This window comes from Dendronephthya gigantea, unplaced genomic scaffold (assembly GCF_004324835.1).
Source record: "Dendronephthya gigantea isolate DGI-Jeju-01 unplaced genomic scaffold, DenGig_1.0 000102F, whole genome shotgun sequence".
In the NCBI taxonomy this organism is placed as follows: domain Eukaryota; kingdom Metazoa; phylum Cnidaria; class Anthozoa; order Malacalcyonacea; family Nephtheidae; genus Dendronephthya; species Dendronephthya gigantea.
The window spans coordinates 117883-145493 of record NW_021163112.1 but is presented as its reverse complement, the minus strand read 5'-3'; the positions used below and the strand labels follow the sequence as shown (position 1 = coordinate 145493).

Genomic DNA, 27611 nt, shown 5'->3' with positions numbered 1-27611 from the left:
CAACAATCTTGCTCAGAAAGGTCCGCGAACGGTCCACGTGGATGGTTTTCTTTGGCATCGCCATTTTGAATTTGGCCGGGCGAGTCTTCACCTTCATCTTGACAACTAGCTGTTCAGATAAACCTATATACAACAAAAAAAAGGGTTCGGCTCAGCTACACTGTACTCCTTAAGGAAGGCCTACGGCCTTCCCGTAGATTAGTGTAAAGGCCTACAAGTGGGAACTAGTCAACTAGCAGCGTGCGGGGGACCAAAACGCTCTAGGCAAACGGTCCCCCTACTGGGGTCGGACAAAGCAACCGCAGATTACGCATATAATCGCCGGAACCCACCTTTTAGTCAACGGCGAACTCCTTCTTCCTCGAACAATCTTCAATCTTGCTGAGCTTCGATCTTGCTGTCCACCTTCGATCGCCACCTAATTAAAGAAATTTTTTTTTAACGTTGAGATTAGTTTAATAGGCGATAATTACCATGTGATCATAGCAGATCACGTGGTATGATAATGTACGACAACATGCCGATCAACTCCGAACATCATCGTGAGCGATGTTACTATAAACGAATCGCTAAAAGCCTAGAAAAAAGTTGTCTTTTGAATTGTCGCTGTGTGCCGAATTCCTTGTATTTCTGATGTCAAACAATCCTGTACTTTTTGGTATCATAAATATAAGCTCCTTTGTTTTGGAGACATACAACAGTTTTTTTTTATATTTTAGCTAAAACATAGCAGCAATTACAGATTCACAAAGTTCATTCTCATCTTGATTCACAAATTTTTAAAGGACTTGAATCGATTCCATGCGGTCTACAATAGCTGGGCGAACGTCTTACACCTAAAGTCAGTCAAAGATTGTTGTATCTCAATTCTTTAGCTTCAGTGATAAACAACATGAAGAAAAACATCACTTAATCACAGAAAACAACACAGATCAGTATACCATGAGAAACATTAAAAGGCCTTTATAATCTCTTATAATAATTACCTTGGCAAACATTTTGCAAGAAAACTCTCACAAAGTCCAGTTAACTGATAACACTAAATGACATGCCTCCGAATAGCTTTTGTTCTGCTCCGAGAAGGTCATCGTTGGCAGTTCCTTGGCTAGCAATAATAGAACAAAATGATTAGGACTCCATATTTCTGGATGGCGTTGGCCTTGCAGCACTTGTCCACAGGATGTAAATTGACAGTCATCTCGGGCAGTCATCTCGGGCAATCATCTCGGGCAGTCATATCGGGCAATCATCTAAGGCAATCATCCCGGGCAGTCATCTAAGGCAGTCATCTAACGCAGTCATCTCAGGTAGTCATCTAACGCAGTCATCTCAGGTAGTCATCCCGGGCAGTCATCTAAGGCAGTCATCTCAGGCAGTCATCTCGGGCAGTCATCTCAGGTAGTCATCTCAGGCAGTCATCTCGGGCAGTCATCTCGGGCAGTCATCTCGGGCAGTCATCTCGGGTAGTCATGTAGTCATCTCAGGTAGTCATCTCGGGCAATCATCTAAGGCAGTCATCTCGGGCAGTCATCTCGGGCAATCATCTAAGGCAGTCACCTCGGGTAGTCATCTCGGGCAGTCATCTCAGGCAGTCATCTCGGGCAGTCATCCCGGGCAGTCATCTCGGGCAGTCATCTCGGGCAGTCATCTCAGGCAGTCATCTCGGGCAGTCATCCCGGGCAGTCATCTCGGGCAGTCATCTCGGGCAGTGTTTAATAGGACCCTACAATTATGCAAAGTAGAACACAATGGAACTGCAAACATGAAATATTGAAGATGATAGGAATTTTCGAAGTCTACTGAATCATCAAAGACTCACGGTCGAGAATTCCACAGGCGAGTTCTCGCCGTCGAGCGAGAGATTTTCACGTCGTCCACCCGGGCTCTCGGGAGCTTCGTCGCCGCCTAAAGATATGTTTGAATGTTTTAGGTTAGTTTGAGTTTGGTTGTGTGGTTGGTTGGTTCGTGTCAGCATTCGTTGTCTCGTCCTGTTTGAGGTCGAAATTTACCGACCGTCGATGTGACCTCATCTCGCTGATGTGTGTCAAAGAACGAGATAGAAAAGTCTTCCTAGTAAATCTCCAAGGGCGATTTACGAAGAGATTTACCACCGGCTATCAGTGCTGGTGGTGAAAGACTAAGAATTTTTTAGACTTTTTTAGACGTTTTTATCACCAACTAGATTTCCGGAATCTTAAAAAGCCGAAATAAGAATCTCCGGAATCTTTAAAACACGGAACGAGAATCTCCGGAGTCTTTAAAACACGGAATATCGTACCTTTTTACCGATTTGGTTTAATAATGAGAATGTAGACAAATGCGCTGATTGGTTTGAAACGAAATCAATTTTCTCCTTATTTGCACTTACTAGTAAAATGTTTCATTAAAAGATGGATTCCAGTTATTTCTCTTGGATCTAGTTTGATAACGGCGACGTCTCGACGAAAGATGAGGTCCGACCACCATTATTTCCACGAATGGATTGAACATTCTTGAAACACAGTACACAGTTAGTTACAACATGATTGCTCATGATTCATGAAGGCAAGGCATCGCTAGTTAAGAGGGTTAAATGACATTGAAGAGGAAAAAACACACGAAAAATAGCATCCTTTACCTGCAGCATGCCACCGAAGGTCTTTCGCTTCAACAACTGGAAGAAATGATATACGGAACATCAAAATTAGTACTAGGTAGGCCAAGATTGGTGCGAAAATATTCATTTATTGGCCTTTTTGAAAGAAGAAATTAAAGTGAAAACTCTTTCTTAGAGCAATAAAGACGCAAGTTTTACCCTTTTGACTTACGGCTTACCCCTTGCCATTTTGTCAACTTTGACGACTTTTTCAATGCTCCAAAAACCAACCAAATATGCTCTAAAATGAAAGACATAAGTCTTAGGAAGCCATTTTTAGCATTTTAAGACACTTTTTGAACAGATCAAAAAGTCGTAAAAATTGACCAAAATGGTAAGGGGTAAGCCTTACCATTTTTCTCAATTTTGACGATTTTTCAATGTTTCAAAAACCAACCAAATATGCTCTAAAATGAAAGATATTAGTCTTGGAAAGCCCTTTTTAGCATTTTAAGACAGTTTTTGAACAGTTGAAAAACTTACCATTTTGCTCAATTTTGATTATTTTTCAACGTTTCAAAAACCAACCAAATATGCTCTAAAATGAAAGATACGGTGTATTAGACTTAGGAAGTTATTTTTAGCATTTTAAGACATTTTTTGAACAGTTGAAAAAGCGTTAATGGCGAGAACACTAGCAACCCAGAAGGTCGTATTGGAGCAGATCAGATCACCAGCTTAGAGGTCTTCTTAGCGTGTCGCTTAATACCTCTGGACAAGAACCCTGGGCGTCAGACCGATTGGGATTGGAGAGGTTCTACGACGGATTATTGGAAAATCAATTGTCTTTGCCATCAAGCCACAAATCATGGAGACTTACAGCTATGTGCCACCGCCTATGAATTAACCACTGTCTTAACGAACTCGGCCACCGCTGCTGCTGGTGAAAGACGAAAGTTTCTTACTTCATTTAATCCTTCCTTTTGGGACTTTGAAATTAAATAAGAATTTGCTCTTTTTTCACACTGCAAGTGGTTGAACCACCGCCTTTGGACTAACCACTGGACATCCTAACCCACTCGGCCACCGCTGCTGGTGGTGAAAGACGACTTAGGAGACTTTAAAATTAAGTAAGAATTTATTTTACTTCATCCTTTTTTCGATTTAGGTCTTTTAAATGATACTATCACCGCTGGTGGTGAAAGACTTCTCTATTCTGTAAATGGCTTGAACAATTACGGATTCACTAAGTTCATCCTCATCTTGATATACAATTTCTTGATGACGTTTCCATAGTGATCTATGATTGTCATGGTCCGGATAATGGACGGTGTTTTTTTCTTCACTTGAATTCAATTTTCAACTAGAGGTATACTATGTCCCACTGCTAACAGTTAAACATCAACCTCAATTAAAACTTTAATAAAAATAAATTTCATATGAAACCACTAATGGTCTAGAGGTACTACAGTTAACTATATTTACTAATTAATCTATGACCCGAAGTGACGTCATCGACAGCAAATGACGTACTTAAACCGTGATGATGTTGTTAATTGTTCTTTTCATATAAATATAACTAACGAAATGTTCCAAAATAATGTTCTTTCTGCATTATATTCATAATGGCAATGCCAGTGGTCACGTATGGCAATAGGACTTCAAATGGGTCATCCATCACATGAATGTAGACTTAGAAAGCATTATTCTAGTTGCATAAATGAGTACAATGTTGCATATGCCATGGCTGGTGGTTCAAAACATGATTATTGCCAACCACGTTTTGCTTAAACCACCTATTTTAGCCTAAGTATATTCATACATGGTCAATTATCATGCTTGTGGTCATTTCTGGCATCGCGGATGTGACGTACAAGGTGTTTAGAAATTTGATTTCAAGATTATCAACATGGTTGGCTATTAATTAAACCATCTTTGAAAAACCGGCCTCTAGTCAGGGCAGTAGCTAGAAGCTTAATTGGCAGGTGTATATTCGTATATTTGCTTGTGCCTCACTGATTTCTTTGTACGCTATTGCATATAACATGAACATATGAATATACACCCCCCCCTCAATTAAATAGTCTAGCTACCCTGCCATAGTCAATGTTTACAGCAATGAAATTTATCAGAACCCATTATTCTTACAACTTTGTAGAAAAGATACCAGTTTGTTTCATTCAACATCTGTGGCATTTGCATTTCATTAGTCAGAGTCATCATCATCTCCATAATCATCATCTGCACCAGTAGCTAAAAACAAAAAAGAGAAAATAGTTATACTGATTGACATTTGAATAAACTCATGGTCATAATTTTGTGTAAATGTAAAATGTTCATACAAATTTTATTACATTGGACTGTAAACTATTATCTCGTTTAATTACATATTGTTGTGTTGGACATTAGTATGCAGCAACAATGAACAATTTATGTAAATATACACGGGTATAAATAGAGCAGAACGGTATTAGTTCAGGGGATTTGTAAACGTGCGTGAACTGTAGAATAATAAATGTGATTTTTTTGATATCTCGGGTTTCTGAGTCAAACGAACTTGGCTAGGTACGTAACAACATATATGTTAAACATGTGCTATGCTCTTGAATATATGCTATACCTTATATCGAGTGAATATTTCTATTGACTGTGAACATGAAGTAAAAAAAATTCCATGAAATTTTTACCTATGGCTCCTCTCAACAATCGACCACATTCTGGATTTTTAGCAAGATCATATGGAGTTCTCTTGTCATTGTTTTTGATTTTTGTATCACCACCTGTGTACATGACAATTGCATGACAATGCATGTTATTGGTAGTTGTGAAAGTGCTAAAGAAATATGGACAATGATTTCAAAAGGGTTGCAAAAAAGACCATTACCTTTGTCTAAAAGCATTTTCACAATTTCAGGATGCCCCTTCCATGAGGCAGAATGTAAAGGTGTGTCTCCAAGTTTATTCTGGATAAAGAAATTATCAATTCATATAAAGGGTGTGTAATATTCACAAATGTAGGTATGTATAGGAAAGAGTTGCAGCTATATCAACTGGGTTGTGTATACATAATTTAATCCATCGAATTACCTGAACATTTATTTGAATTCTGCTTTGCTGTAAAAGTATGCTCACACACTCTGAAAAGAGCATACTTATAATATTTGAATTGTGATAAAATAGTTCACACTTGAGTAGTTCATACAAGTAGTTTTTTTCCCAGATTTTGCATGCTTTGAATTTTTCTCATCAAAATTAACACTGGTTCATATTCATCTAAAGGCATAGTGAACCTAAATGTTGTTAGATACAAGACATTGACAACGTATTTCAAAAAGTATATAAGTTCAAAATAAGTTCAGACTTGACTTTAACTATTGCGGGCATTCAGGCTGTGCCTTTGACAGTTGATAGAAACTTTAGTATATGTACCTGCATGACCACCTTGTGCAGCCCAATGAAGTGGCGTGCATCCTGCTTTGTCTAACCCATTCACAGATACCTAGAAATGTGATTAACTTGTTATTGAATTCACAGCAAGTGACAATTACTAAGATGGGGGATCACAGGGAAAGATTGCAAGTATTTGCAAATTTCAAATTCCTAGGAGAAGAACAAATGACTTATTTCAAGGCTAAAAGATAAAAAATGTGTATTTATCATTCGTACTTTATTTCCAAGACACTCATTTAAAAAGTTTACATTCCCTAAAAAGCAAAGATGATATTGACATTAGAATCAAGTGTTGTTGAAGTTCTTTTTCCATAAAGACCATCAAACCTCGTTTTGCAGCCTCATGAAGTGGGTTCTCAACTGATTCTGTGTGAGCTTCAACTAAAAGTTATGCACAAAAACATTATCACAATTTCAATTTAAACAAAGTTGGCCATACTCTTTAGCAGACATGAGTAAAATCGTCTGGCAATAGACATAGTAAAACTGCATGTGTTAGCTCACAACCTACTTTAGTACTTATCATGAAATTATATGCCTACACTGCATGGTATTATTTAGCATTTTATTCCGCCCAATGCAAGATAGTGGATCATTTGAACAGACTTTTAACATTGCTCTTCCATACCATAATTTGATGGTATCAAACCAACTTTGTTCTTAACTCTAGCCTGCCACCATCCTTCTTCGGCCTAAAAAATACACGAGTTTTGTCTTGGCACTAAATTTCTATTGATGATTCATGATTCATCACAGAACTATAGTATTGTCAGCAAAATACACCTGCTACTTTCCTTAACCTCTTGCCTCATCGGCCGAGCCAATCTCAAGACAGAAGCTGTCACGATTTTTTCAAACTATTTTGCAATATAATATTGTTCAAGGAAATATTTGTGACAATACAGTAAGTAAACTGATCTTTGAGTGGAAAGAGCGTTTATTTATTAGGGGAACTTTCATGGGGCTTTAAACTAAGCGAGGTTTCAAAGTCGGATAATCCTTTTCTACTAATTACGATCATTGATCAACAATTAAATATTTACTGGCAATTCCTCAAAACAAACGTAGGTAACTGGCTAGCCAAGTATATTAAACACCGGTAAACAAAGAAATGAACTATCAAACCTTGTGTATGATGTATAAAACGTCGCCTTCTTCAAAGCTTAATTCATCTTTCTACAAAAAACAAACATCGCTTTTAGACCTGAGGTCGGATTTCTCATGAAGTTTTCAAGACAACTTTATACATCTCGCGTCTATTTCCTGTTTCGTGTCAGAAGAAAGCGCGAGTATTTTCAGCCGCACCTGTTGTGCTTCGTATCTGTACAGAGCGCGAACCACTTGCACTTGTCCTTAACAAGAAGAGATACGTTTTAGTTGAAGAAAAATGTGTCTAAAATTGATAAAAACTCGTGTTTACCTGGTCGACTTGGCGGAGGAGGGGCAGCTCTTCTTGGTGCAGACATTTTGTGTTGTTTCCGGTTGCTTCGAAGGCAGGATGTAATTATTGATAATTATTTTAATTTATACGACAAAGTATTATGCCAGAAATTTCCTGAACTGCTAAATTTCAAAGGGTTTTTGTATTTCATGTATTTCTGTGTAATTTTTAGGCATTAATCTAATATTCCTTAACACAGGTGGAAATAGGGATAATTTCAACAATTAAAACAATTGTTTATTGTTAACTAAATAATTAATTTAATATAAATTTAATAATAAAAAAAATATGCATAATTTCGGTCAGCGACAGTTCTTTGAAGATATTCATTTAAGGCGAAGTATTATCAACACGGAATCATGGCGGAAAAAATTGAACCAAATCCATCGTTAAAAGCGATGAACGAAGCATTAAAGAATACTAAATGTTTGAAATATTTACTTGAATCTTCAGACAACTCTCTAGAGTTGGTATTTCCGCAGAAATTTGCCGAACACTTTGAAAATTTGAACAAGAATCTCGAATTATATCAACATCAGGAGTGCCTTGATGGAGATAATTATTCAACTAGGAAGGAAATACTCAATAACCTTAGTTTACTGTGGGACATTTTCTGCACCGTTGAATCAAAAAAGCAAGACTGTCCTTCATTTCTGAACCTTATCACCACACTTCGCAGCAAAGAAAGTTATGTTTTCGAAGTTTTATTTAAATGCCTAAAATGTAATGATCATTTTATTGTATTTCAAGGCTCCAAGGTTTTGTGTAAAGTGTTCAAATTGGTTCCAAGTTTCATGCTGCACCTGAAATTTGATGAACTTGTAGATTTGAGCGTGTCGGTTGAAAGCAAAGAATCTGGCCTTTGGTTACCAATATATATTGCAAAAATACTAATGGAGATGTTTCTTCAAATGGACTTGAATGAGAATGGTTTAATTTCAAACAAAAATAAGTCTACCACTGAACATTGTTCACATGTATGTCAGGAAGAACACAATGATACAGTATCACCAAATGAAATTACGAGTTCTTTGTGTTTTTATTGGTTAAAACTGACCAATCATAATCTAGCCCGGCTATTGAATGTTTTTAAAAGTGAATGTTTGCTAGAAAAAGATTTATGTTGGTCCAGAGTTGATTCATTTCAACAAGTTCTCACAACAATGCTTTCATACGGAAAAATATTCATCACATCATTCAACTTGTGCCTGCAGTACTTGAACAATCCAACATGTGAAGAATTTTCTCAGGAAACATTTAAGAATGAATGTAGTCCTATTAATGATGAGGACATGGATTTGCAGGTCAATGACACTTTAAAACATGGTAAGCATCCAAGGATTTATCCCTCTGGGAATTGGTGTGGCCCAAGATTGGATAATGGTAACAACATTTGTAAAAACGAATACAAAGATGCCGCAACAAATGACAAAGATTTCAATGCAAAAGATTGTAAAGCAGAGTTATTAAAACAAATTTTAGCCCAGCTCATTGAAATTAATCACAAAAAGTGCTTGCTGCACTTCAGTCGCACTGTGTTTCAATTTTTAAATAATGTTGTCAGTGCAGCTTCAGAACATTACTTGGGTCAGGAGGTGAAAGGTTCTATGCAAAAGCAAAGCCTGTTGTATACAAGAACTTGCAGTTTTTTAGTTAAGAATTGTTGTTCAGTGTTGGGAAATGTGCCACATGTCTCTGGCAGGGTTCATTTTGGTGGAGTTGACAATAAAGTCCAGCTGGAAACCTCTTGCAGCCTGCCCTATGATGAAGTTAGCCTGAGAAAGGTTTTGCTGTTGGTAGTAAAACTGATTGTGGTTTCTTTGCATAGCCCACATGATTTACCTTGGCATGGTGAGTTCTCAACCTCCTGAAGTTTCAACCACACTGTGCTTTTAAACTGAAAAAATCATTGAATTTGGTCACTCACATTTGTGTTTTTATAACCTTGAAAGGACCTCTTGAAAGCTGGTCAAGTTTCATCATAAAGTTGTCTCATTCTAAATCACTATCAACTGCAGTCTGGTTGATCCGGTTGTTTTCAGAACAAGATGATGAACTTGTGTATATGTTGTTTTGCCTTCTTCATCTCTACCAAGAACTCTTCTCTAGTGAAAGGTAAATTTCTTATCATCATGTTAGCTCACATTTAACCAATCATAATTTTCAAAGGCTCTCTCTCATGCTTAAGACTTCCAATGAAGTATTTTTGACTTTTTATCTCATTTACAGCTTACAGCAAATTCCATCCTGGGCAAATCAACTTGAAGATTTCCTCAATCCACATGAATTTTTTGTGGAATTCCTGGAATCCATCAACTATGATCATTCCTTATTACTGGACTTTCTCATATCAAATGAAACCTCTTTTTTGCCATACTTTCATAAATATCTCAGATATCTTGCAAATGATTGGGAAGGCTTTAAAGGCTGTCTTGAACAAAGGCAGGCTTTGTCCAACAAAGAGTTGCCAGGTGTCACAGAGATATATAAAGGAGATGTTTCTTTATGTTTTAATACAGAACAATTTAGTGAAAGTAGGAAGTCTCTGAGTGATGTTGGTTGTGACGGCAATGATAGTTGTGATGATAATAGTAATAATGATTTTATTGATGATATTGGTGATTATATTGGCAGTTCTGATCATAACGATGGTTGTAATACTAGCAGTAATGGTGGCTCTGATGATGATGGTTGTGATATTGGTGATGATGATTGTAATATGAACGATAACATTGACGATACTTGTGGTGATGGCTGTAGTATTAATCAAAATAATTGTGATGATGTTGATATTGATAATACTGCTGGTGGTGATGATATTGGTGATGATATTGGTGATGATATTGGGATGATATTGGGGATGACAGCAGCCAATGCGGTGCAGTGTTCAGCAAAATTAACGACTTACAAAACGCGCTGACGTGTTTAATTCGTTTGCGGTTTGCGATCCAGCGAATGGCATCGAAAAATTTGTTTCCTTATCCTGTAAACGCTCTTCTAAAAGTCATGAAATATATCGAAACTTTGTATGAAGGTTGAACGCAAATATTAAACGATATTTATTCTTTACACATTGTTTTTTATTTGGTTGCACAATCTTACGTTTTTGCTTTCAAAACTAAAAGTATTTAAAACTAAGAAGCTAAAAATGTTAAAATATAACTCTGGGGTCAGTTGTATATTAAAAAACTAGTTAACTTTTAACTGTAGTTAAGGACAGAATTGGCAAACCAGACTCGTGCATTTCTGAGTTAACTGGATTTAACTATTATCTAGATTATCTTCATTCGGTAGTTCACCTGGATTAACAATGAATCAAGTAATTTTTGCTCAATAAGACCACGTCACAAAATGCTTTTTTCACTATTCTGATCATCGCCATCCTCAAAAACATCTGCGGGATTATCTTCACGAAATGCCCCATTTCTATTGTCCCCATTCATAACAGCATTGGGCGTTGAGTAGTCTGACTTCAGTCGTCTCAGTTCGTATTCACATATATCCTTATGACATTGATCTCCCCATTCTTTAACAATTAGTGGTTCACCATTTCTGTCACATCTCAAAACAATCAACTCGAGGATATTAACGTTTTCAAAATCGGTGATGTGAGAAACGTTTTCGTCCGCATCGTGAATTTCCAACTCGCCTTCCTTTTCTGTTAGGTATACCGTAAGGCAATGACTGAAATCATCTGTCGAATACGACAATAAACCTGCCTTTTGTCCTGATAGTTTTAATTCGTTTGCAGCTATTTTTAAGGTTTCGTCTCGTCCAACCTGATCGACATCAGGACATTTATATACTCTCTTGAGGAACCGCAATTCGTGGAGGTTGTTCAAGATCTTCGTACAACTTGGGGGCTCGCAATCAGTTTCTGCTCCTAATTTTAGGAGTAATTTTATGGCGCAGAAATAGATCCCCTTTTCGTGAAGTAAACACAGAAGCGAAACAAACCCGCAAAAAGCGTAAGGACACCTTACGTTGGGGGTTGATCGAGATCTCGACTTTCCAGTCTGCAAGGCAAATTCAGCACATGATATAATTATTAGTATTGTCTGTTGATACTGGCAGCAACAACCTGTCAATCAACTATATTTGAAAAAAACAAGTACTCCCAAACCATTTAACGCATGCATGCCATTAGAATAAACTTGTAAACATATTTACATTTTCCCCATTTCGCAAGCATAACAAATTCTATTATACGGCTATAAAATATATAGAGGTCATTGGGCAAAACGTCATTAAGACGTTCTTCTATTTAGGATAGTTCAACATTAACGTGTAATACAAGTTCCTTCGCTTATCCTTTTATAGTGTGCTTTTTAAAGTTCTTTCAAACTTTCATTGAATATCATTAACAATTGTGTTTATCCAATTTGCTAAAAATTTCTGCCGACAAAATTCTGGGAAGGAAAACATCATGGTTTTATAACTTACGTCCGTTTTGTCTCCAGTGGCTTCCTCGTTTTCAAGCGGTCCCTTACTTCTATTGTCCATATTTACTACCTGTGGTCCATCAATTTCTGTTTTACCCTACGTGAAGAGAGGAAATGGAGAAATGTAAGTACTAAATGTTCTGTTTTTTACTTAAAAATTTATTCCACATCGAATAAAGTTTCAGCACAAAATCCTAAATCATATACCTATATAGGTTATCCATTTTAGCTATAAAATTATTTTATTTGATGTTTGTAAAAGCTATTCGTTGAAATCCTAGTGCAAGCAGTGGCTTGCGTGGAATCTGGGTCTAGACACTGGAAAGATATCTGATACAAGGAACCAACCCTGCATTACATTTTTACCTTCGTATTCTCGTTCACTGATAACGAACGAAATTGTTCAGATATTCCCTTTTTACCACATTTTTCGCATACTTTTGAATCTAACTGTTTGGTTAATTCAGAGACACAATGTTCGAGTTCTTTTATTTTTTTGTTCTTTTCTTTAGTTTTCCGTTTCAACAAATCTTTCCAAAATTTTGCTTCTTGGGCTTTCTCTTCATATGCCTTAATAATCGAGTTCACACAATTGCAAAAGTGATCTTTCGCAGCAGAAATTTCCTGCTCTGATAAGTTGTTGAGAAATCCGCAAATTATGCTCCAAAATATATCACTTTCTACGCGGAACAAGTTTGCTTTGAGGTCTATATCATCCTAAACAAAAAGTTTCGAAAAAATGCTGATGAATATGCACATGCATTTAACCGGTATTTTTGCACAAGTGAATATAACAAATCCTACGTTCTGATTGGTCAAATTTCATGTATTATGCTGTTATATTATATATAAACATCGTGAAGTACATCATATTCTCCTGAAACTTATTCCAATAAACTTCTGCATAACTACAAGTATTACATGCATACAGCTCAGAGTAGCAAAAAGAGTTCAACCTTCCTCCAGCAGGATTTCAAGTTTTGAAAACCTTCCTCAAAATGTCGTTACGTCACTGAGTCACGTGGCAACCAGCATAAAGAAATATTTGGTTTTGTGGTACATGCATGTGATCAAACAGAGTGTTCAACTTTGAACTTTCCTCACAAACCTCATTCAAAGCAAAACTCTAGCATAGCGTATGAGGTATGATAATAAACTTACTTGATCGTCATCTTTGTCTTGAAAACCAGGCTCACCTGGAACTGATGTTATTTCTGCACCATTACTATCGCCTATTGCAACCTAACGAGTCATGTATATCTAAGTAATCAGCTTGTAGGTACACCACGTAAATATTTAATACTGGAAAGCTTTCGGTCCGTTAACCCGGGCCTTCATCAGTTAAGGCTATTTACTTATTGATGTCACCATGCAAATATACAAGAATATTACATGTAAATGTATATACGTAAAAATAATATACATTTGTACCCTTAAGATAACTGATAATTATAACAATAAGCGATAATACGTGTTTTATGACTCACTTGATTATCAGCCCCATTTTGCAGCTCACCAGGAACAGATGACCGACTGTCTGAATTATTTCCAGCCATCCCTTATGGTCGTCTATATGCAAGTAAAAAATATGTTATACTAAGAGCTTATATATATATTATCAGTTTCTTTGTGTCAGGCCGTCAAATTATAATCATTGACATCGCCATTAATTGTCATTGAAAAAATTCATTATACTCAAATTTTCAAATGCGCCAACTTTCACGAATTCGCGACCTGTATCAGCCTCACTGCATGAGCAAGGATAAAATTATAGTTTCTTGTATTTCTTTCCCAGTGTATTCTCGCGTAAATTCTTGCATATGTTGACCGTAACTAAGGCAGCGAGACACTGCGGTTAAAAACACCAGTACATGCATGAATACATATTTGGAGATACCTGTATATCACAACCCGCCAATACACTCAGTCTCAGGAAGTATATATATATATATATATATATTATATACAGACTGTGACGCCAATGACGGTTGGTTAGCTATATGTGCTAATGTAATGTGGCATATTTCGCGTTCATAATTCATAATGTCGCTTTATTGACTTTGTTATATAATTCCATGTATGTCGTCTTTGAGATATCGCCTTTATCGGATTGTTCATTTATCAGTGAACTGCAATTAAGTCACGACATCTGAATTATGATATACGAAAAGCTACCGTTATAAAAGTGTATTCCCAAAAACTACATAATGTAGACGTACATTAAAGTACACTACAACTCTGAGTCTATAACAAGACCACTGTTTGGTATGCGACTAATATGAATGTGTATAAATATATATACCAACATAACATTTTACAGTCGTATACGTATTATAAATTGTTCTACACCAAATTTAGTTTTACTTACTCTTCTCTTGATGTAGACCAAATATTTTCAAGACGGTATTGCCCTTTGAAATCGTTTGATTCTTTCGCTTTGCGAGACAAACGTAGCTTAATATACCATTTAGTGCATGTGCTCTTGCTAGTTCTTCCGGCTGAAGTTTTTTAAGATCACTTCCAGGAAAAACTGTACGGCATGACACGTCGGATATTGAGGTCATTACGGGGGTTAAGACCAGCTACCGGTCTGGAAGTATAGAGTTATTTTGTTCAATGAACAATGTGTATCTCTTTGTATATTGCTCGACCTTTTCTCTACTTCTGCATTGTACAGGTTAAATTTTAATCCGCTGTCTTGAGCGGATTGACTTTCCATATCGATTTCCAGAAATTACATCGATCTGCACGAGGATTAGCGTTCTAGGTTGAGGGTTATGAATGCAAAACGCTAATCTGAGTTTATTGTATACGAACTTGATGCGCATGTACATGGCTAAAAACTCTTGGTTTATACCAGCATGGAAACCTTGTATATCATGCACTTTTTTGCATGAAAAAATATGCTGGTTACAATCAACTATATACTATTATATGTAGCTATATATATACACTTGACAACAACATTGTCATTGAACGATATTGTTGAAACTGAATTGAGTGTAAACGATATTGTTCGCTGTTGATTACAACTGTGAACAATATAGGCAACACAAGTTCACATCGTTGACAATTATATGTAAACTGGATGGTTTATAAGGCGTGTGTGCATGCGTTATTCGATTCTCAGCATTCGAAGAGTGTGGTTTTCGATCGGCAAATATTTTACACTCTTAACACTTTATGCTATATCTAAAAGTTAAATCTCAATTATAGCTATAATGCATTAGCTATACATCATCTGCAAGTGAGATTTCGCTTTTGTCTTTTCAGACACTCTCTCTCTATATATTTGTATACTGTAAAACAACTTCAAAGCATATTATTTAAACCATCTTTTTCGTTTTTCAACAGTTTCATCAGTAGTTCAAACTACAAAGTACTAGTGTTGGAACGAAATGAACGATAACAGAACTCAACAAATTCTAACCTATATTAGGAAGTCCCACAGCTTCCGATGAAAACATGGAATCATATACAATTCCAAAATTATTGGTCAGGGGCCAAACTGGATAGCGCTATCCACCGAACAGTGATTTTTTAAACCTTTTTAAAAATGCTGGAAAACCAATAAACTTTGCATGCAGGTATAACAATGAATAAAAAGGATATAACAGTTTACGAATACTAATGTTTAATCAAAGTTATACCGAACAACAGGAGGCAATTTTATACCCATTTAGAACGATTGAAAAAAACACTATCCAGTGGATAGCGCTATCCAGCTTTCATACAACCTGCCCCAGTTCGTAAAGTCAACTCACAATTAGCGGTATTAAGCCTGGTCTCCACTTAGTCATAATTGTTGTGAACACGTCAAGGTGATCGATGTAATAGAATTTTCTACGGCGAATGTGAAGTGAACAACGACCGATTTAGATTGAGAAATAGATTGAGAAATAAAGAAAAATTACATCCAGGCTATTTCTCATCGGTGAAAATGATTTGTTCACGAAAATTACGACAAAGCGGAAACGAGACTTCAAAATTTGGCTCGTGCGACCATAGGTGGCCCAAAATTGGCCGCGAAAACTTTTTCGGCAATTTGTCAATGTAATGTATAACATATAATTACATATTATATACATTACATTGACAAATTGCCGAAAAAGTTTTCGCTGCCAATTTTGGGCCGCCTATGTTGCGACTACCTTGACAGCTGGTGTAATGCATGCAGGGCCGCCGAGAGGGGGGGGGGGGTAGGGTTGTCAAACACCTTTAAAAGCATCACAACTCGATGAGATCAACAATAATTCAACATGCAGATAAAAAATTCGAGAAGTGATATCTCTCGTGTCAGCGCGAGTCAAACTCTTTCTTACCGCTCCTTGATACACAAATAACAACCTCATCCATTACCCCGTACACGAGAGCCAAACTCCAAATCCAAAGAGGCATTTCCTTACTGCATCAGTCGTCTTCTCACTTCACGCAGTCCTTGAGAACGCAGTGGACATATATTATTTGTTTATAAAATCTTACTTCATTTGAAGCTGCTTTTCCAATTCGGATTTTTCCTGAAGATTCTTCTTTATTTCAGCTTCCAGGATTAAATTTTCATTCTCTAACATCTTTATTCTAAACGTGAATAATAATGAACGAGAATTAAAGAGTATCAATTGTCTTATAGGCTACATGATTTTCAGGTTTCTTTTTTCAGTATAACTGGATGAAGTTAGTTAAGTTTAGGTTTCCTTCTGTATTAACACCGGGTCAATAAAAGGTGATCCTTACTAGACCTCTAGGAAAAACAGTTTAGAAATGATAGAGCAATCCACTATAAATAAAGTTAGTTTAGTTTAGGTTTTCTCCTGTAGTAACACTGGATCAATAAGAGATGATCCTTACTGAACCTCTAGGAAGAATAGTTTAGAACTGATAGAACTATCCAGTATGAATAAAATTAGTCTAGTTTAGGTTTCCTCCTGTAGTAAAGTGGAATAAGACATGATCCTTACTGGATTTCTAGAAAACAACTGTTGTCAGGAGTTATTCAAAGGATAAGACAAAAAATTTGACCAAATTTACTTACTTGTACATCAGATTCAATTTCTGCCGATTCATGTACATTTCAGCAGCCATTCGCAAATCTTTGCCGGTGGAGGCTAAAATCTTCTGTTGTGCCTGAAACTTCGTCGTCAAATCACGAAATGTTTTTTCATCAACAGCAGATGCACTGCCCCTATCAAAGTTCTGCCTCAAGGCTTTAGCCCCACCTCTCCCTGAGAAGCTGCGAGTTTTCGCTTCAGCAGTCGGGGAAATTTTGCCACCAGCACTGCCTATATCTGCAGAGTTTTTAATCTTTTGGCCACCTTTTGAAGCAATACCAGCCATTTCATTTCGAGATTGTTTCTTAGGCGACCGGCTAGACTTGTTCGATTGCTTCTGATTGGACAAAGATGACTTAGAGCTATTGGTCGTATCACGTTCGACGTTAGCAAGTGGTTCATCAAAATTTTCATCCAAGCTAGAAGAGTTTTTACTGCCGCTGCTAGCGGAGCTATCTGATCGCGGTTTACCCGCTTCAGCCAATAATGACGTCAGATATTGTGACGTCATAGCCTCTGACGGTCGTGACGTAACATCGTGTGACGCTACACCTTTTGACGTAATACCCTTCGACGTGAGATTTTGCTCTGAAGGTCCTAGTGAGTTGACGGTTTGTGACGTGATGCATTGTGACGTCATACTCTGTGACGTCATACCCTGTGACGTACCAGCTCGTGACGTAGTCGCCTGGGATGGAAATTTTTGCGATGCTAGGTTTTGCGACACAAATTGACCGGTTGGAAGGAACGCGTTGTGACCTTGGGAAGGAACGCGTTGTGACGTCATAGCCGATGACGTCATGTTCATGTTTTTAAGGGAACTCTGTTCGTTCGGCATACGGTTGGGTGGAGATGGGCCATGTGTAGGTGCAGGTCGACCTCGGTTAGCAGCTGGGTTAAGTACCTGATTTTGAGGTGGTGTCTGACTGTGAGATGGGGCCTGATCTCGAGGTGGAGCCTGCTTTCTGGATGCAGCCTGATCTTGAGGTGGACCCTGTCTTTTGGGTGCAACCTGATTTTGAAGCGGTGCCTGACCGTGAAATGGAGCCTGATCTTGAGGTGGAGCCTGCTTTCTGGATGCAGCCTGATCTTGAGTTGGACCATGTCTTTTGGGTACAACCTGATTTTGAAGAGGTGCCTGACCGTGAGGTGGAGCCTGCTTCTTGGGTGAGGTCTGATCTTGAGGCACCTGGTAGGTCAACACACGACTGTGAGCCTGACTTGGTTGGGGTCGGGTTTGGTTCATGGGCTGATTCGCGGAACCTTTGCCAAATGCCTGAGTGGGTGAGGGTTGTCTGGGTGCGACCTTACCTTGCGGGGAGGCCTGTTTTGAGGCAAACGCCTGAGTAGTCGATGGAGGTGATGGCTGCCTTTGGGAAAGTCCTGGATTCCGCGGTGTTAGGTTGTGGATTGGTGGTTGGTTATGCGGAACTTGATTCAAAGCCGGTTTGCGTTCAAATGCCGGATTAGGTGATACCCGATTTTGAGGTGGTGCCTGATTTTGAGGTGATGCCTGATTTTGAGGTGGTGCCTGATTAGATGATTGATTTTGAACCGCTGCCGGACGTCTTGAAAATGCCTGATTACCAGATGGGTTTTCGTGGCTTTGGGGCGGAGCCTGACTATGTCCAAAGGCCTGATTTGCCTGGCTATGTCCAAAGGCCTGATTTTTAGTAACAGGTGCCTGATTGTAGGTTGACGCCTGATTAGGAGTGGTGACTACGCCTTTCTCAAAGCCTTGATTACCAACCGACGTTGAAGGCCGAACGTGTGTGGCCTGCTTTTGGACTGGTTGTTGTTTAGGTCTTGAGGCACTCTGGGTAGGTGCCTGGTTGGACAATCCTTGCATTACTCGGGCAGATGCTTGATTACCAGGAGACACGTGACCTCGTTCCAATTCCCCTCTTTTTGAGGAAACTTGGGACTGGCTCTGGGGTGCCCGACTGGAGCCGCTCGGTGAGATTGACTGACTTTGAATCGGAGCACCAGAACTAAACACCGCTTCACCACCATCATATTGCGAGGACGGTGTCATACTTTTGGGATCCGACTGGTCACCGTTATGCAGTGCTTCAGTCGATATTTTGCGGTTTTGCCTGGACACTTCAGAAGGTGGTGTGGCTTTAGATAATTCTCGTTCGGTGTTTGCCATTTCTATCAACGTTTTATTGATACTCTCCCCTCCTGCATTAAACAGCTCTACGTAAACAGATCCATCTTTATTTTCATTCACAATAATTGCTTGGAGAACCTAGACGGGATTTAGGGTGAACTTAAAGATGTACTCAGAGGTTTATGTCGAGGTCTGATTGAAGATCTGCTTCAATAAAAAGTTTCAACCGCAATGCTTTGCCTGCTTTTCATAGCGTAAATAAAACCTTGTTCATATTTTCAACTGCTCTATTTTTAAAGCGTGACTGAAATCTAACTTAATATCTAACTCTTTCCTATGCTTTCAAATGAACAGGAATAAAAAATCACTTGATGGTTTCTGCGTTGGGATGGCCTGGTCCAAACACGCGGGAATGTTGCGAGAGTTAAGAAAAGCGCGCGAAACACGAGCCGAAGCCATTAAGTAATTGTTTTATAAAATAACATCAACAAGGTAGTGTTCCACGTTTTATATGAAAATGCAAATCAAATTTCTGTGTTTGGATTGGCTGATTCAAAAACGGGCTTCGACCAATCAGAACACACGTTATATACATGTTATTTTACAATTGGTCTTCGTTCCCAGAGGATTCAAAACATGGTTGAAACGATACGCAAAGGTGAGGCAATCCTCCCTAATTTGCGTCTATTACAATAGCCGATGTTTTTGAATCCAAACAATCTTCTCATGGCTTGTTTTATAATCTAATTCTAAGACGGTTGACGCTTGTAAAAGTGCTTTTAAACTCAACAAACCTCGGTTGCTTGTTGAATGATAAATTCCAAAGCTTTAGCAGACTTTGCCAGAGGATCCTGTGGAACACGGTATAAAATTGCTGGCCTGCCCTGATATGGAATATCCTTCGCTTCTTGTGGTAACGCAATGAATGACATCAAAGGAACTACAGCCACTTTACCCGTATCCACATGAAGTACTGTCACCTACACACAAGATGACAACTCCTTTTAAAAGCAAGACGCACCAGTTTTTTCCCCGTTAATAAAAACAGGTTTAGGCGATGCACCCCGAAAATATTATTGCCAACAATTTCTTTACAATATACAACTAGTTATAGCCAGAAAAGTTGTAACGAACGTTGGTAAATCAGGTTTTATACAACAAAGAAATACAAATATGTTCTTTGAAGTTTTGCATGGTGTTAAGCTTAGAAATCTAATAAATTACATGGTGTAAACCACAAACAATTAACAACTATAAAGAAATACAACTAACCTTTCCAGGAGTACCAGTGGAGCTTATGAAGGTGACACGAGACCTTTCTAGTCCATTTTTATGATAGCAAACGAGGTTACTTATTTTTGGATCTTTAACATTAACCTGGAACGAATGCATTTACTTCAGTGCCTTTTGGTGAATGGTATAATAAATGTGCAGCAATTTAATACGTTACTAAATTATATCTCTTATTTCTTCGGGCCTATTTCGACTACACCATAAGTTGTATGATGCAATTATCATTCTGACGGATGCAAAAGAGTGCATATGCATAATCTTCATTCAATTTTGTTCAGGTTGAAATTTGATATGTCACGTTTGAACGTGTGTTCATACGTTCACATACGCCAGGGTACGAATCTTAAATCGCATAGTGTAAATGGGCCTTTAGAAATACCAGATTCTTGTTTTCGTGATTAATCTTAAATCTTGCGTTTGCGAAATGGCGATTTTTGGAGTTTGTTTCGTTCAAATATTTGCCAAATTTCCAACTGCAAAAGGTCTTACTACTCACCTTATTCTGAATATTGCATTTCAGAAGCATTTCTTGTATTCTTTTTATAGCCTCTCTGGAAGAACTGTTCACCAGTTGAAAGTTGAATGTTGTGGGAGATTTTATCTGCAAATTGAAATAGCTTATTGTTCAATTTAAAATTTGAACTAACGACAGTAAATGCTTCTCTGGCAAGCGAATGAATACAGTAATGAAGTTGAAGACATCGCTTTTTGTTGGAGAGAGTTGTATTAAATCGAGTTATTAACAGCAATGGTTAAGGCATGAAACGCATGCGCAGAGCCATTAAGAAGGACTCTATGATTTGCTTTGTTATAGACAGAACCAGGACTATACGAAGTGGGCGTCGCAGGTCTTAAATCACGTAGTGTAACACTTAGTTTGCGACTGAATAAAGCAAAATAAACTTCTTCTAGTACTAGTCTATTACATATGATCAGATCGATTACAAACTGCACCATATCACTAACTATCATCATCATAACAGGCCTCATGCATATAATATGACACTTACATTAGTTATCCAGACGTAATGAATTTCTCTGTCAACAGAAGAGAAAGTGTCCTTTGGCGGTTTAACAATTGTTGGCACGGGGGGTTGGCCAGATAACAGAAGCGGAGGGGGTGGAGATGATTCCTTTTGCCGGGTTTCCACTCCAGATAACGACTCCAGCTCAGAAAGGACCGATTCTCCTTTGGACTGCAAAAGCTCGATTTCCAACAGAAACGGCTTGAAAAAGATGATGACTTAATTAAATCTAATCCCAGTAACTCAATTCTATTCTACATTTCCCTCATTTCCACTTCTTAATGAATTCAGAGGTCGAAATATATGGTGTAAATGTTATAGAACATTTCTTCATTTTGTGCAGACAATAATCAACGATATGAAAAGAGAAATAAAGGAAATTTACATCCGGACTGGTTCTCATCGTTGAAAATGACTTGTTCTTATTCTTATTCTTGTAAGAAATTCGTTAAAAACAAGAAAAATGGCGGGAAATTTTTTTTCACGTAATAGTTAAGTTGCAATTCCAAGACTCAAACTGATAAATGATTAGGCCTAAAAATTGTATATAAATTCTTGTTAAAGAACCATTGGCTATCTACCGTTAGTATATTCCAAACATATTTCAAACATAATTCCTTGATTACTCATCTTATACTGTACTTTGTTTAGCCCAAAAAATATATATTCTTACATAGTCTGTTGTCAGTACAATGTTCAATGTTAATACACATTTATTCTTTAGATACCTTCGAAGAATCCACAGAACCTCTTCTCGCTTGAAAACATTTAAACATCAGGAGATTTTTTGCTGTTGATAACAATTTGCTGTCAAGTTCGCTGTTGTTGCTTGACTTAAATCTAAATCCTAAAAAAGAAATGTAATTCATGTCACTACAAAAAAAAGCTTACTTAAGTCGACATAATACTTGCTAGTTGCAAAATAACCACGCGATAGGTGTTTCCAAAATTTAATGCAGTGCAGCTTTTATTATCGCTGTAAACAGCCCAACATTATTACCTCACTAAAAGTCTGAAACAGATATACACATGTAGCTATATAGCTTCAGTTAACTGTAATTTTCTTTCCAGTTATCCAGTATACCACAAGAAATCTCTTAATTCTAATGTTGTTTTCAGATTATATAAGTGAACATATTATAGTTTCAGATGCATATATTTGAGGTTTGTAAAATGTTTCTCATGTGAGTCAGGGATCCATAATGCTGCACTCTTGCATTTTCTAATAGTACCACAGGTTCTTAGCAATTCTTACCTGAAAGTTTAACAAGGATGCCCTGAGGTCGAAGTTTAAAGTAAGAGTCATTCAACTTCACGGTTCTTTGTCTTTCTAACCATTCAGTGTTACCATAATCAATATAGATCACATGAAGCAGGCGCCCATCTGTTGAAGCCTCACGACAATAGCATCTGCCAAAAAATATGTCATTTTTAGTCTCATTTGGTTTGCTCGTGAATAAGGTTACTAAAGACTTCAATTTCATATAAATTAAATCTCAGCGAGGTCGCTCAAAACATTGAAAGCAAAAATTGCATCTTATAAGCTACATGAGAATTTGAATACAGCATCTCATTGAATATGGAATTTATTTCATGAAAATTTGAAAACAGCAACTTATTAAATACAGAATTTATTTCATAAGAATTTGAATACAGCAACTATTATTCACACTACTACAAACATTTTCTAAGGCCAAGGTATTAACATCAACCCATTTTCTTGCAATGCACCAAGGCTGAGCAAGATGTGTCGTACTTTAGTATTTCACTCTGTGTAATATCTGATGATTTTATCACCAGTGGAAGAGGACTGCCAGTTAATGAGTTAATCTATTTATTTGGTCAGTGACTATTCCTTTTATTCAAATATGAGTAAAGACTTACCTGTACCATAGTCCATCATCAGAAAACTGTCCTGCACCGAATTCATTATTCTTTAAACAACTTAAACCAGAAGATGGTTTGATCAACGAAAGCTGATGTGTTAATTCATTGAAATCACGGTATGCGTTTGTCTAAAACAGTAGAACCATTGTTAATTAGGGCAGAAAATACAAGTGAAAGGGATGGCAAATAATTTGATTGATGTAAAAAGCCTCACCCCGTCCGAAAGGTGAACCCAGAAAGTACAAGGATCAATGAGATCCATTATTTTCACTTCAAATATTGATGGTAGATTGTTCAGCCAGTGCAGATAGTCTTGCCTACAGCAACCTGATATTGCTTCGCTGAAGAAGTCGTAGATCTTGGTAAATTCATCCTGAAACTCTACAAGGCAAAAATATTGTTAGCGGTGATAGTCTTTTTAAAAATATGTGGAAGTGCGACTTCTCAGATGGATGTTATATATGTACCACCCTAATGCTCACCAGGTAATTTTTCTTCATTGACTATCCTAACAGGCTCCGCTTCATCCATATCTGATGGATGTTTTGTTAAAGGTTTCACCAACAATACACAGCCATTGCAATATTTTCCATTTAACTCATTAACTGCATGTAAAGATGCATCTTTAGTTTTAAACCGGGCTATACTATAACTAAAAAAGTGATTGAACTGAATTATAACTTTATTCAAACACATCATACTTTGTTTGGTTCACTATCAAACTTACTGTGGTTGATATTCAATGCATTGCAAATCATGAACATTCTGAAACACCTGCTTTATATTGGCCTAAAAAACAGTCGAAATTCGAGAGTTAAATACTAAAAAGACAGTAAATTGAGTGCCTCCTTAATTAACTCATTAACGTACCCACAGTGTTCTGCCACTGATCAATGGATAAAATTATTAGGCATTAAACAGAGTAAAATACTAAAGTAGGCCACATCTGGGTGCAGTGCAAGCTAATGGATTAACAAAAGACACTGACAGATAGTTATGTTAACTTATTAACTGACAGTACTCTTCCACTGATAGCAAGTAAAATCATCTGGCATTAGACAGAGTAAAATACTAAAGTAAGGCACATCTGGGTGCATTGCTAGTATATTAGGTTAATGAAAGAATATAATGAAAAAAACTGTCAGACCTGTAAAAATACTACTGCCCTGTAGAAATGACTAGAAATATATGTTGATTTTTCTGACTAGTTGATTTTTTCTTAATAGTGACATCACTGGAATTAAGTGTGTTGACATACATACCTCAGTCATTTTTCTATCATAACCAGAAATTACTAGGCTGTAATTCAGTCTATTGTCTACTTTTTCGAGTGGTTTTGAAACAGTGTTGGTTGGCTCTTTACTTGATGTCCTTGTTTCAGAGACCGGTTGTAATGAGAGCAATGTCTTTGTTGTTGAATTAGGGTCTAGTATCCATGGTCCATTATTGCCCATGTTTGCAAGTTGTGTTGGGGGTAATTGTACAGAAAGGGGTGTCTGTGTATTGTGAGGTGGATTTTCGGCTAAATATGGCTGGCTGTTTCCAGTTGTTTGAGGAGAATTTGATTGTGTGTTCATTGGGCGGTATGTTGGAAAATGCGGCGCTGTTGGCAGATTGTTTTTGGCCTGTTGTTGATCTTGTAGAGCAGTTGGTGGGGCATTGCTTTTTATTGGCGAAGAAGGAGTAGATGATGAAAATGATGATATGCTTCCCTCACTTGGCTCTGAATTCAATGCAGCATTCACAGATGTTTCAATATTGTCATTGGACTTTTTCTTGGTTTTTCCAACCTCAAGTGTGACTCCAAAGATCTTAGGAGGGTTCCTCCTGCCCTCTGTCAATGCTAGTTGTGCCTCATTTTTTAATGAGTAGCGTATAAAGCCAATCCTTAATGTAAGCATTTCTTTTTTTAGGTTTGATGGTATTAAAAAAATATGATATTTATTTTTTATAATAATTAAAAATATAGCTATAGGGCTTAGGAGACCACAAAGCTTGAGAAAACTTAATCAAACTATTATGAATGAATTGTGATTTTTGGCACTTCACTCGATGCACATAAATTCTAGGGTTTAAAGGGTCTTAAGTTAGAGTGGAATTATACACACTTCAAATTCAAGGATACTAACGTTTTTAGAAAGTAAAGGCCGGCCTCTGCTTGCACAACCTATGCCCCAAAATCACACATACTGTTTGCGCCTTGACCGCTGCCTTGAAAGTAGTCTACAGTTTTGCTGTCACATGTTCAAAAAATTAGCAGCGATGGCTAGCTTAGCAACCAGTTTCGAGTTACTGCATGAGCATGCGCCAAATCGGCTGCACTGATAGTACATGCAATATCGCAACTCAAAGTTGCTTGATAATCAACTACCGTCACACATTGCATGCTTGAAAGCCAGAAGGGAAATGTCTATTGATCTATATTCATCTCATGCCCAACTGATTTCTTTGCAAAGCTATTCTTGCGATGGTATGAAAACATGAATATATGAATATGAATCACTTAATTAAGTGGTCTAGTTATTGCCCTTTAAATGATGTAAACAATACATCGTAAATAACACACAGAAATATTTGGCACAGTTTGGATGAACACAAATCAGTTTTTTTCGTACAAATGAATTTGACCATGGCATTGTGACAGAGATAGTCTATAAATGTTGGATATGCCAGCTCCAACTATTCTTGGAATCATATCAATGATGCAAGGCTTGAAAATGAACATAGAATTGCAAAATATGAAAAGGTTATCTCTATGATGTCAAAAACCTGGTTTAACCTAGTTCATGGTGCAATTCTATACATCTATAGAACAGTAAAATCAATAAATATTTTGACTTACTTTTTTCCAATTGAGCTTCTTACTACCTGACATTCCACAACTTTACCATAAATTTGAAAGCAATTTCTCAGTTCAGTCTAAAACATTGAAGAGTGGTCATAGTAAGGTGAGAGTAATAATATAAACCCCTCTCTCTAATAAACACCTTGTATCTATTAAACCCCTCCTTTAGAACTGCTACTATGTATTAAATGCCCTGCACGTTTATTGGATCGCTTACGGTAATTCAGGAATCAATGTTACACCATATCCCTGAGAGGGTTACAATCGATACACAGAGGCATTGACATTTTCCTGCTGGTGCATAGCAGGTCACCATGACATGACATAAAAATGGATCTAATGCCTCTGGGCAAATTCCACCTGCTCCTGTCACTCAGGATTTCAAAGCTGTCAAATTCCATAAGAATATCTGGCCAATCCAACTCCTAACAGTAATAAATGCTATATAGAACTGCCTTTTTTATGTTACTTCATTCATAAAACGGAGTATGTTAGAACAAGAGTAAACACTATTTTCAACGACCAAGGCAGTTCCAGACACACAAATTGATCTTCCAACAGATCTTCAACATAATACCCTATTGCATGTCCTGGTTTTCTAAACTGTACCCAAAAACGGAGCATTCTTATCAAAAACTATACCTCAGTACACTTTTCAGGCAACTTCACGACATACACCTGGTAGAGTCCGTCGCTATTCGGCAGCAGATCGCTACTTTCGCTCTCTGAAGATGTGTTTAAAGGTGTATTTGCTACTGTCACTCTTATCTTCTCACCGTCGTTTTGAACAATTCGACCGTTTTCGGCCAAGTTCGTTTCTTTGATGGGCGATATCGACGAGCTTGCCACCTTTGCATTCTTTTTCGCATGCGAAGACATGTATGTGCCTTCCTTTTGGACGGCGTAAACGCGATTCTCCTTATCCTTTGGACTGTACTGCAACATACATACATCAGGTAGTGCTTTTAGAAACTCGTTTAGCGACGAGAATCCATAGTTTTTCCACATCAATCTCTCGCCAGCCAGTTCGTGGTAGTCCTTCTGCACTCGGCTTTGCTTAACGCCATTGCTAGATATCAAAACGGAGCGCAGAAAACTCTTGATTTCCTCCGGCACTTTATCACCTTTGGACATATTTCTATTTTCTCTATTTTCTAATTTAATTCTAAACGCATGAGGAAGAAACGAGCCCACAAGCATAACATTACAATTGTTAGCGGTATTTTGAGATACTTAATGTAATCGTAATCGTACATGTCTTTACGCTTCGTGTTTGAAATGTTACTACATGGTGCAAAATGTACTTCTCATATTTAACAGCATTTTCCTTCCAGACTTTACAATTCCACTAATCTTAGTATACATCTTCCAAAAATATACTTTTTTGCGAAGATATGAATTAGTCTAACATGCAATTGGTCTATATTCTATATTCTATATATGTTGATGTCCATCGGCTCGAAAATGACGGTAATCCGTCAATTCTGATGCG

At 37.5% G+C, this 27611-nt stretch overlaps 4 protein-coding genes and 2 long non-coding RNA genes across 9 annotated transcripts; 1 reads left to right on the top strand and 5 right to left on the bottom strand.

Annotated features, from left to right (window-relative positions):
- LOC114534535 lies at positions 1–1564 on the bottom strand. 2 transcript variants are annotated; one of them, XR_003688136.1, is made up of 3 exons: positions 987–1564; positions 333–418; positions 1–123 (listed from the first exon to the last, which is right to left on the bottom strand). It is a non-coding gene; the product is annotated as an uncharacterized LOC114534535 (long non-coding RNA). The 2 variants fall into 2 exon arrangements; XR_003688137.1 differs by lacking the exon at positions 987–1564 and adding an exon at positions 835–899.
- A 119-nt stretch (positions 1565–1683) lies between these two features.
- On the bottom strand, positions 1684–2867 carry LOC114534562. The gene is made up of 5 exons (XR_003688139.1): positions 2815–2867; positions 2618–2653; positions 2369–2491; positions 1820–1905; positions 1684–1723 (listed from the first exon to the last, which is right to left on the bottom strand). It is a non-coding gene; the product is annotated as an uncharacterized LOC114534562 (long non-coding RNA).
- A 1114-nt stretch (positions 2868–3981) lies between these two features.
- Positions 3982–7541, bottom strand: LOC114534503 (osteoclast-stimulating factor 1-like). The gene is made up of 11 exons (XM_028555957.1): positions 7446–7541; positions 7331–7377; positions 7151–7201; positions 6654–6717; positions 6353–6406; positions 6242–6279; positions 6005–6074; positions 5663–5712; positions 5460–5538; positions 5263–5355; positions 3982–4828 (listed from the first exon to the last, which is right to left on the bottom strand). The coding sequence occupies exons 1-11, from the start codon at positions 7489–7491 to the stop codon at positions 4782–4784; spliced, it is 639 nt and encodes a 212-aa protein (XP_028411758.1). The 5' UTR covers positions 7492–7541; the 3' UTR covers positions 3982–4781.
- Positions 7542–7782: 241 nt separating this feature from the next.
- LOC114534476 lies at positions 7783–10386 on the top strand. The gene is made up of 3 exons (XM_028555922.1): positions 7783–9317; positions 9419–9581; positions 9696–10386. The coding sequence occupies exons 1-3, from the start codon at positions 7826–7828 to the stop codon at positions 10384–10386; spliced, it is 2346 nt and encodes a 781-aa protein (XP_028411723.1). The 5' UTR covers positions 7783–7825.
- A 261-nt stretch (positions 10387–10647) lies between these two features.
- LOC114534501 lies at positions 10648–14635 on the bottom strand. 3 transcript variants are annotated; one of them, XM_028555953.1, is made up of 6 exons: positions 14277–14635; positions 13396–13757; positions 13070–13150; positions 12275–12625; positions 11910–12005; positions 10648–11482 (listed from the first exon to the last, which is right to left on the bottom strand). In XM_028555953.1, the coding sequence occupies exons 2-6, from the start codon at positions 13462–13464 to the stop codon at positions 10811–10813; spliced, it is 1269 nt and encodes a 422-aa protein (XP_028411754.1). In that variant the 5' UTR covers positions 13465–13757; positions 14277–14635; the 3' UTR covers positions 10648–10810. The 3 variants fall into 3 exon arrangements, with proteins under 3 accessions (XP_028411754.1, XP_028411755.1, XP_028411753.1); XM_028555954.1 differs by having other exon boundaries at positions 13396–13477; XM_028555952.1 differs by having other exon boundaries at positions 13396–14635.
- Positions 14636–16018: 1383 nt separating this feature from the next.
- On the bottom strand, positions 16019–27269 carry LOC114534513. Its single transcript, XM_028555968.1, has 15 exons — positions 26762–27269; positions 26117–26193; positions 24537–25161; positions 24002–24063; positions 23757–23926; positions 23489–23655; positions 23272–23402; positions 22643–22797; positions 22116–22234; positions 21373–21588; positions 20859–20963; positions 20342–20446; positions 19864–20049; positions 16941–19207; positions 16019–16486 (listed from the first exon to the last, which is right to left on the bottom strand). The coding sequence occupies exons 1-15, from the start codon at positions 27251–27253 to the stop codon at positions 16387–16389; spliced, it is 4977 nt and encodes a 1658-aa protein (XP_028411769.1). The 5' UTR covers positions 27254–27269; the 3' UTR covers positions 16019–16386.
- Positions 27270–27611: the final 342 nt, after the last annotated feature.

Excerpts from the sequence above, each read along its gene's own strand:
- LOC114534503 (XM_028555957.1), bottom strand. The coding sequence starts at position 7,491 with ATGTCTGCACCAAGAAGAGCTGCCCCTCCTCCGCCAAGTCGACCAG. Across the intron at positions 7,378-7,445 it reads TCCTCCGCCAAGTCGACCAG|GACAAGTGCAAGTGGTTCGC; the intron begins GTAAACACGAGT and ends CTTCTTGTTAAG. Across the intron at positions 7,202-7,330 it reads ACAGATACGAAGCACAACAG|AAAGATGAATTAAGCTTTGA; the intron begins GTGCGGCTGAAA and ends TGTTTTTTGTAG.
- LOC114534476 (XM_028555922.1), top strand. The coding sequence starts at position 7,826 with ATGGCGGAAAAAATTGAACCAAATCCATCGTTAAAAGCGATGAACGAA. Across the intron at positions 9,318-9,418 it reads ACATGATTTACCTTGGCATG|GACCTCTTGAAAGCTGGTCA; the intron begins GTGAGTTCTCAA and ends TAACCTTGAAAG. Across the intron at positions 9,582-9,695 it reads GAACTCTTCTCTAGTGAAAG|CTTACAGCAAATTCCATCCT; the intron begins GTAAATTTCTTA and ends TCTCATTTACAG.
- LOC114534501 (XM_028555952.1), bottom strand. The coding sequence starts at position 13,464 with ATGGCTGGAAATAATTCAGACAGTCGGTCATCTGTTCCTGGTGAGCTG. Across the intron at positions 13,151-13,395 it reads AAAATGGGGCTGATAATCAA|GTTGCAATAGGCGATAGTAA; the intron begins GTGAGTCATAAA and ends ATGACTCGTTAG. Across the intron at positions 11,483-11,909 it reads CCACTGGAGACAAAACGGAC|ACTGGAAAGTCGAGATCTCG; the intron begins GTAAGTTATAAA and ends TTTGCCTTGCAG.
- LOC114534513 (XM_028555968.1), bottom strand. The coding sequence starts at position 27,253 with ATGTCCAAAGGTGATAAAGTGCCGGAGGAAATCAAGAGTTTTCTGCGC. Across the intron at positions 26,194-26,761 it reads TGCCTGAAAAGTGTACTGAG|ACTGAACTGAGAAATTGCTT; the intron begins GTATAGTTTTTG and ends TCAATGTTTTAG. Across the intron at positions 20,964-21,372 it reads ATTACGTCTGGATAACTAAT|ATAAAATCTCCCACAACATT; the intron begins GTAAGTGTCATA and ends TTCAATTTGCAG.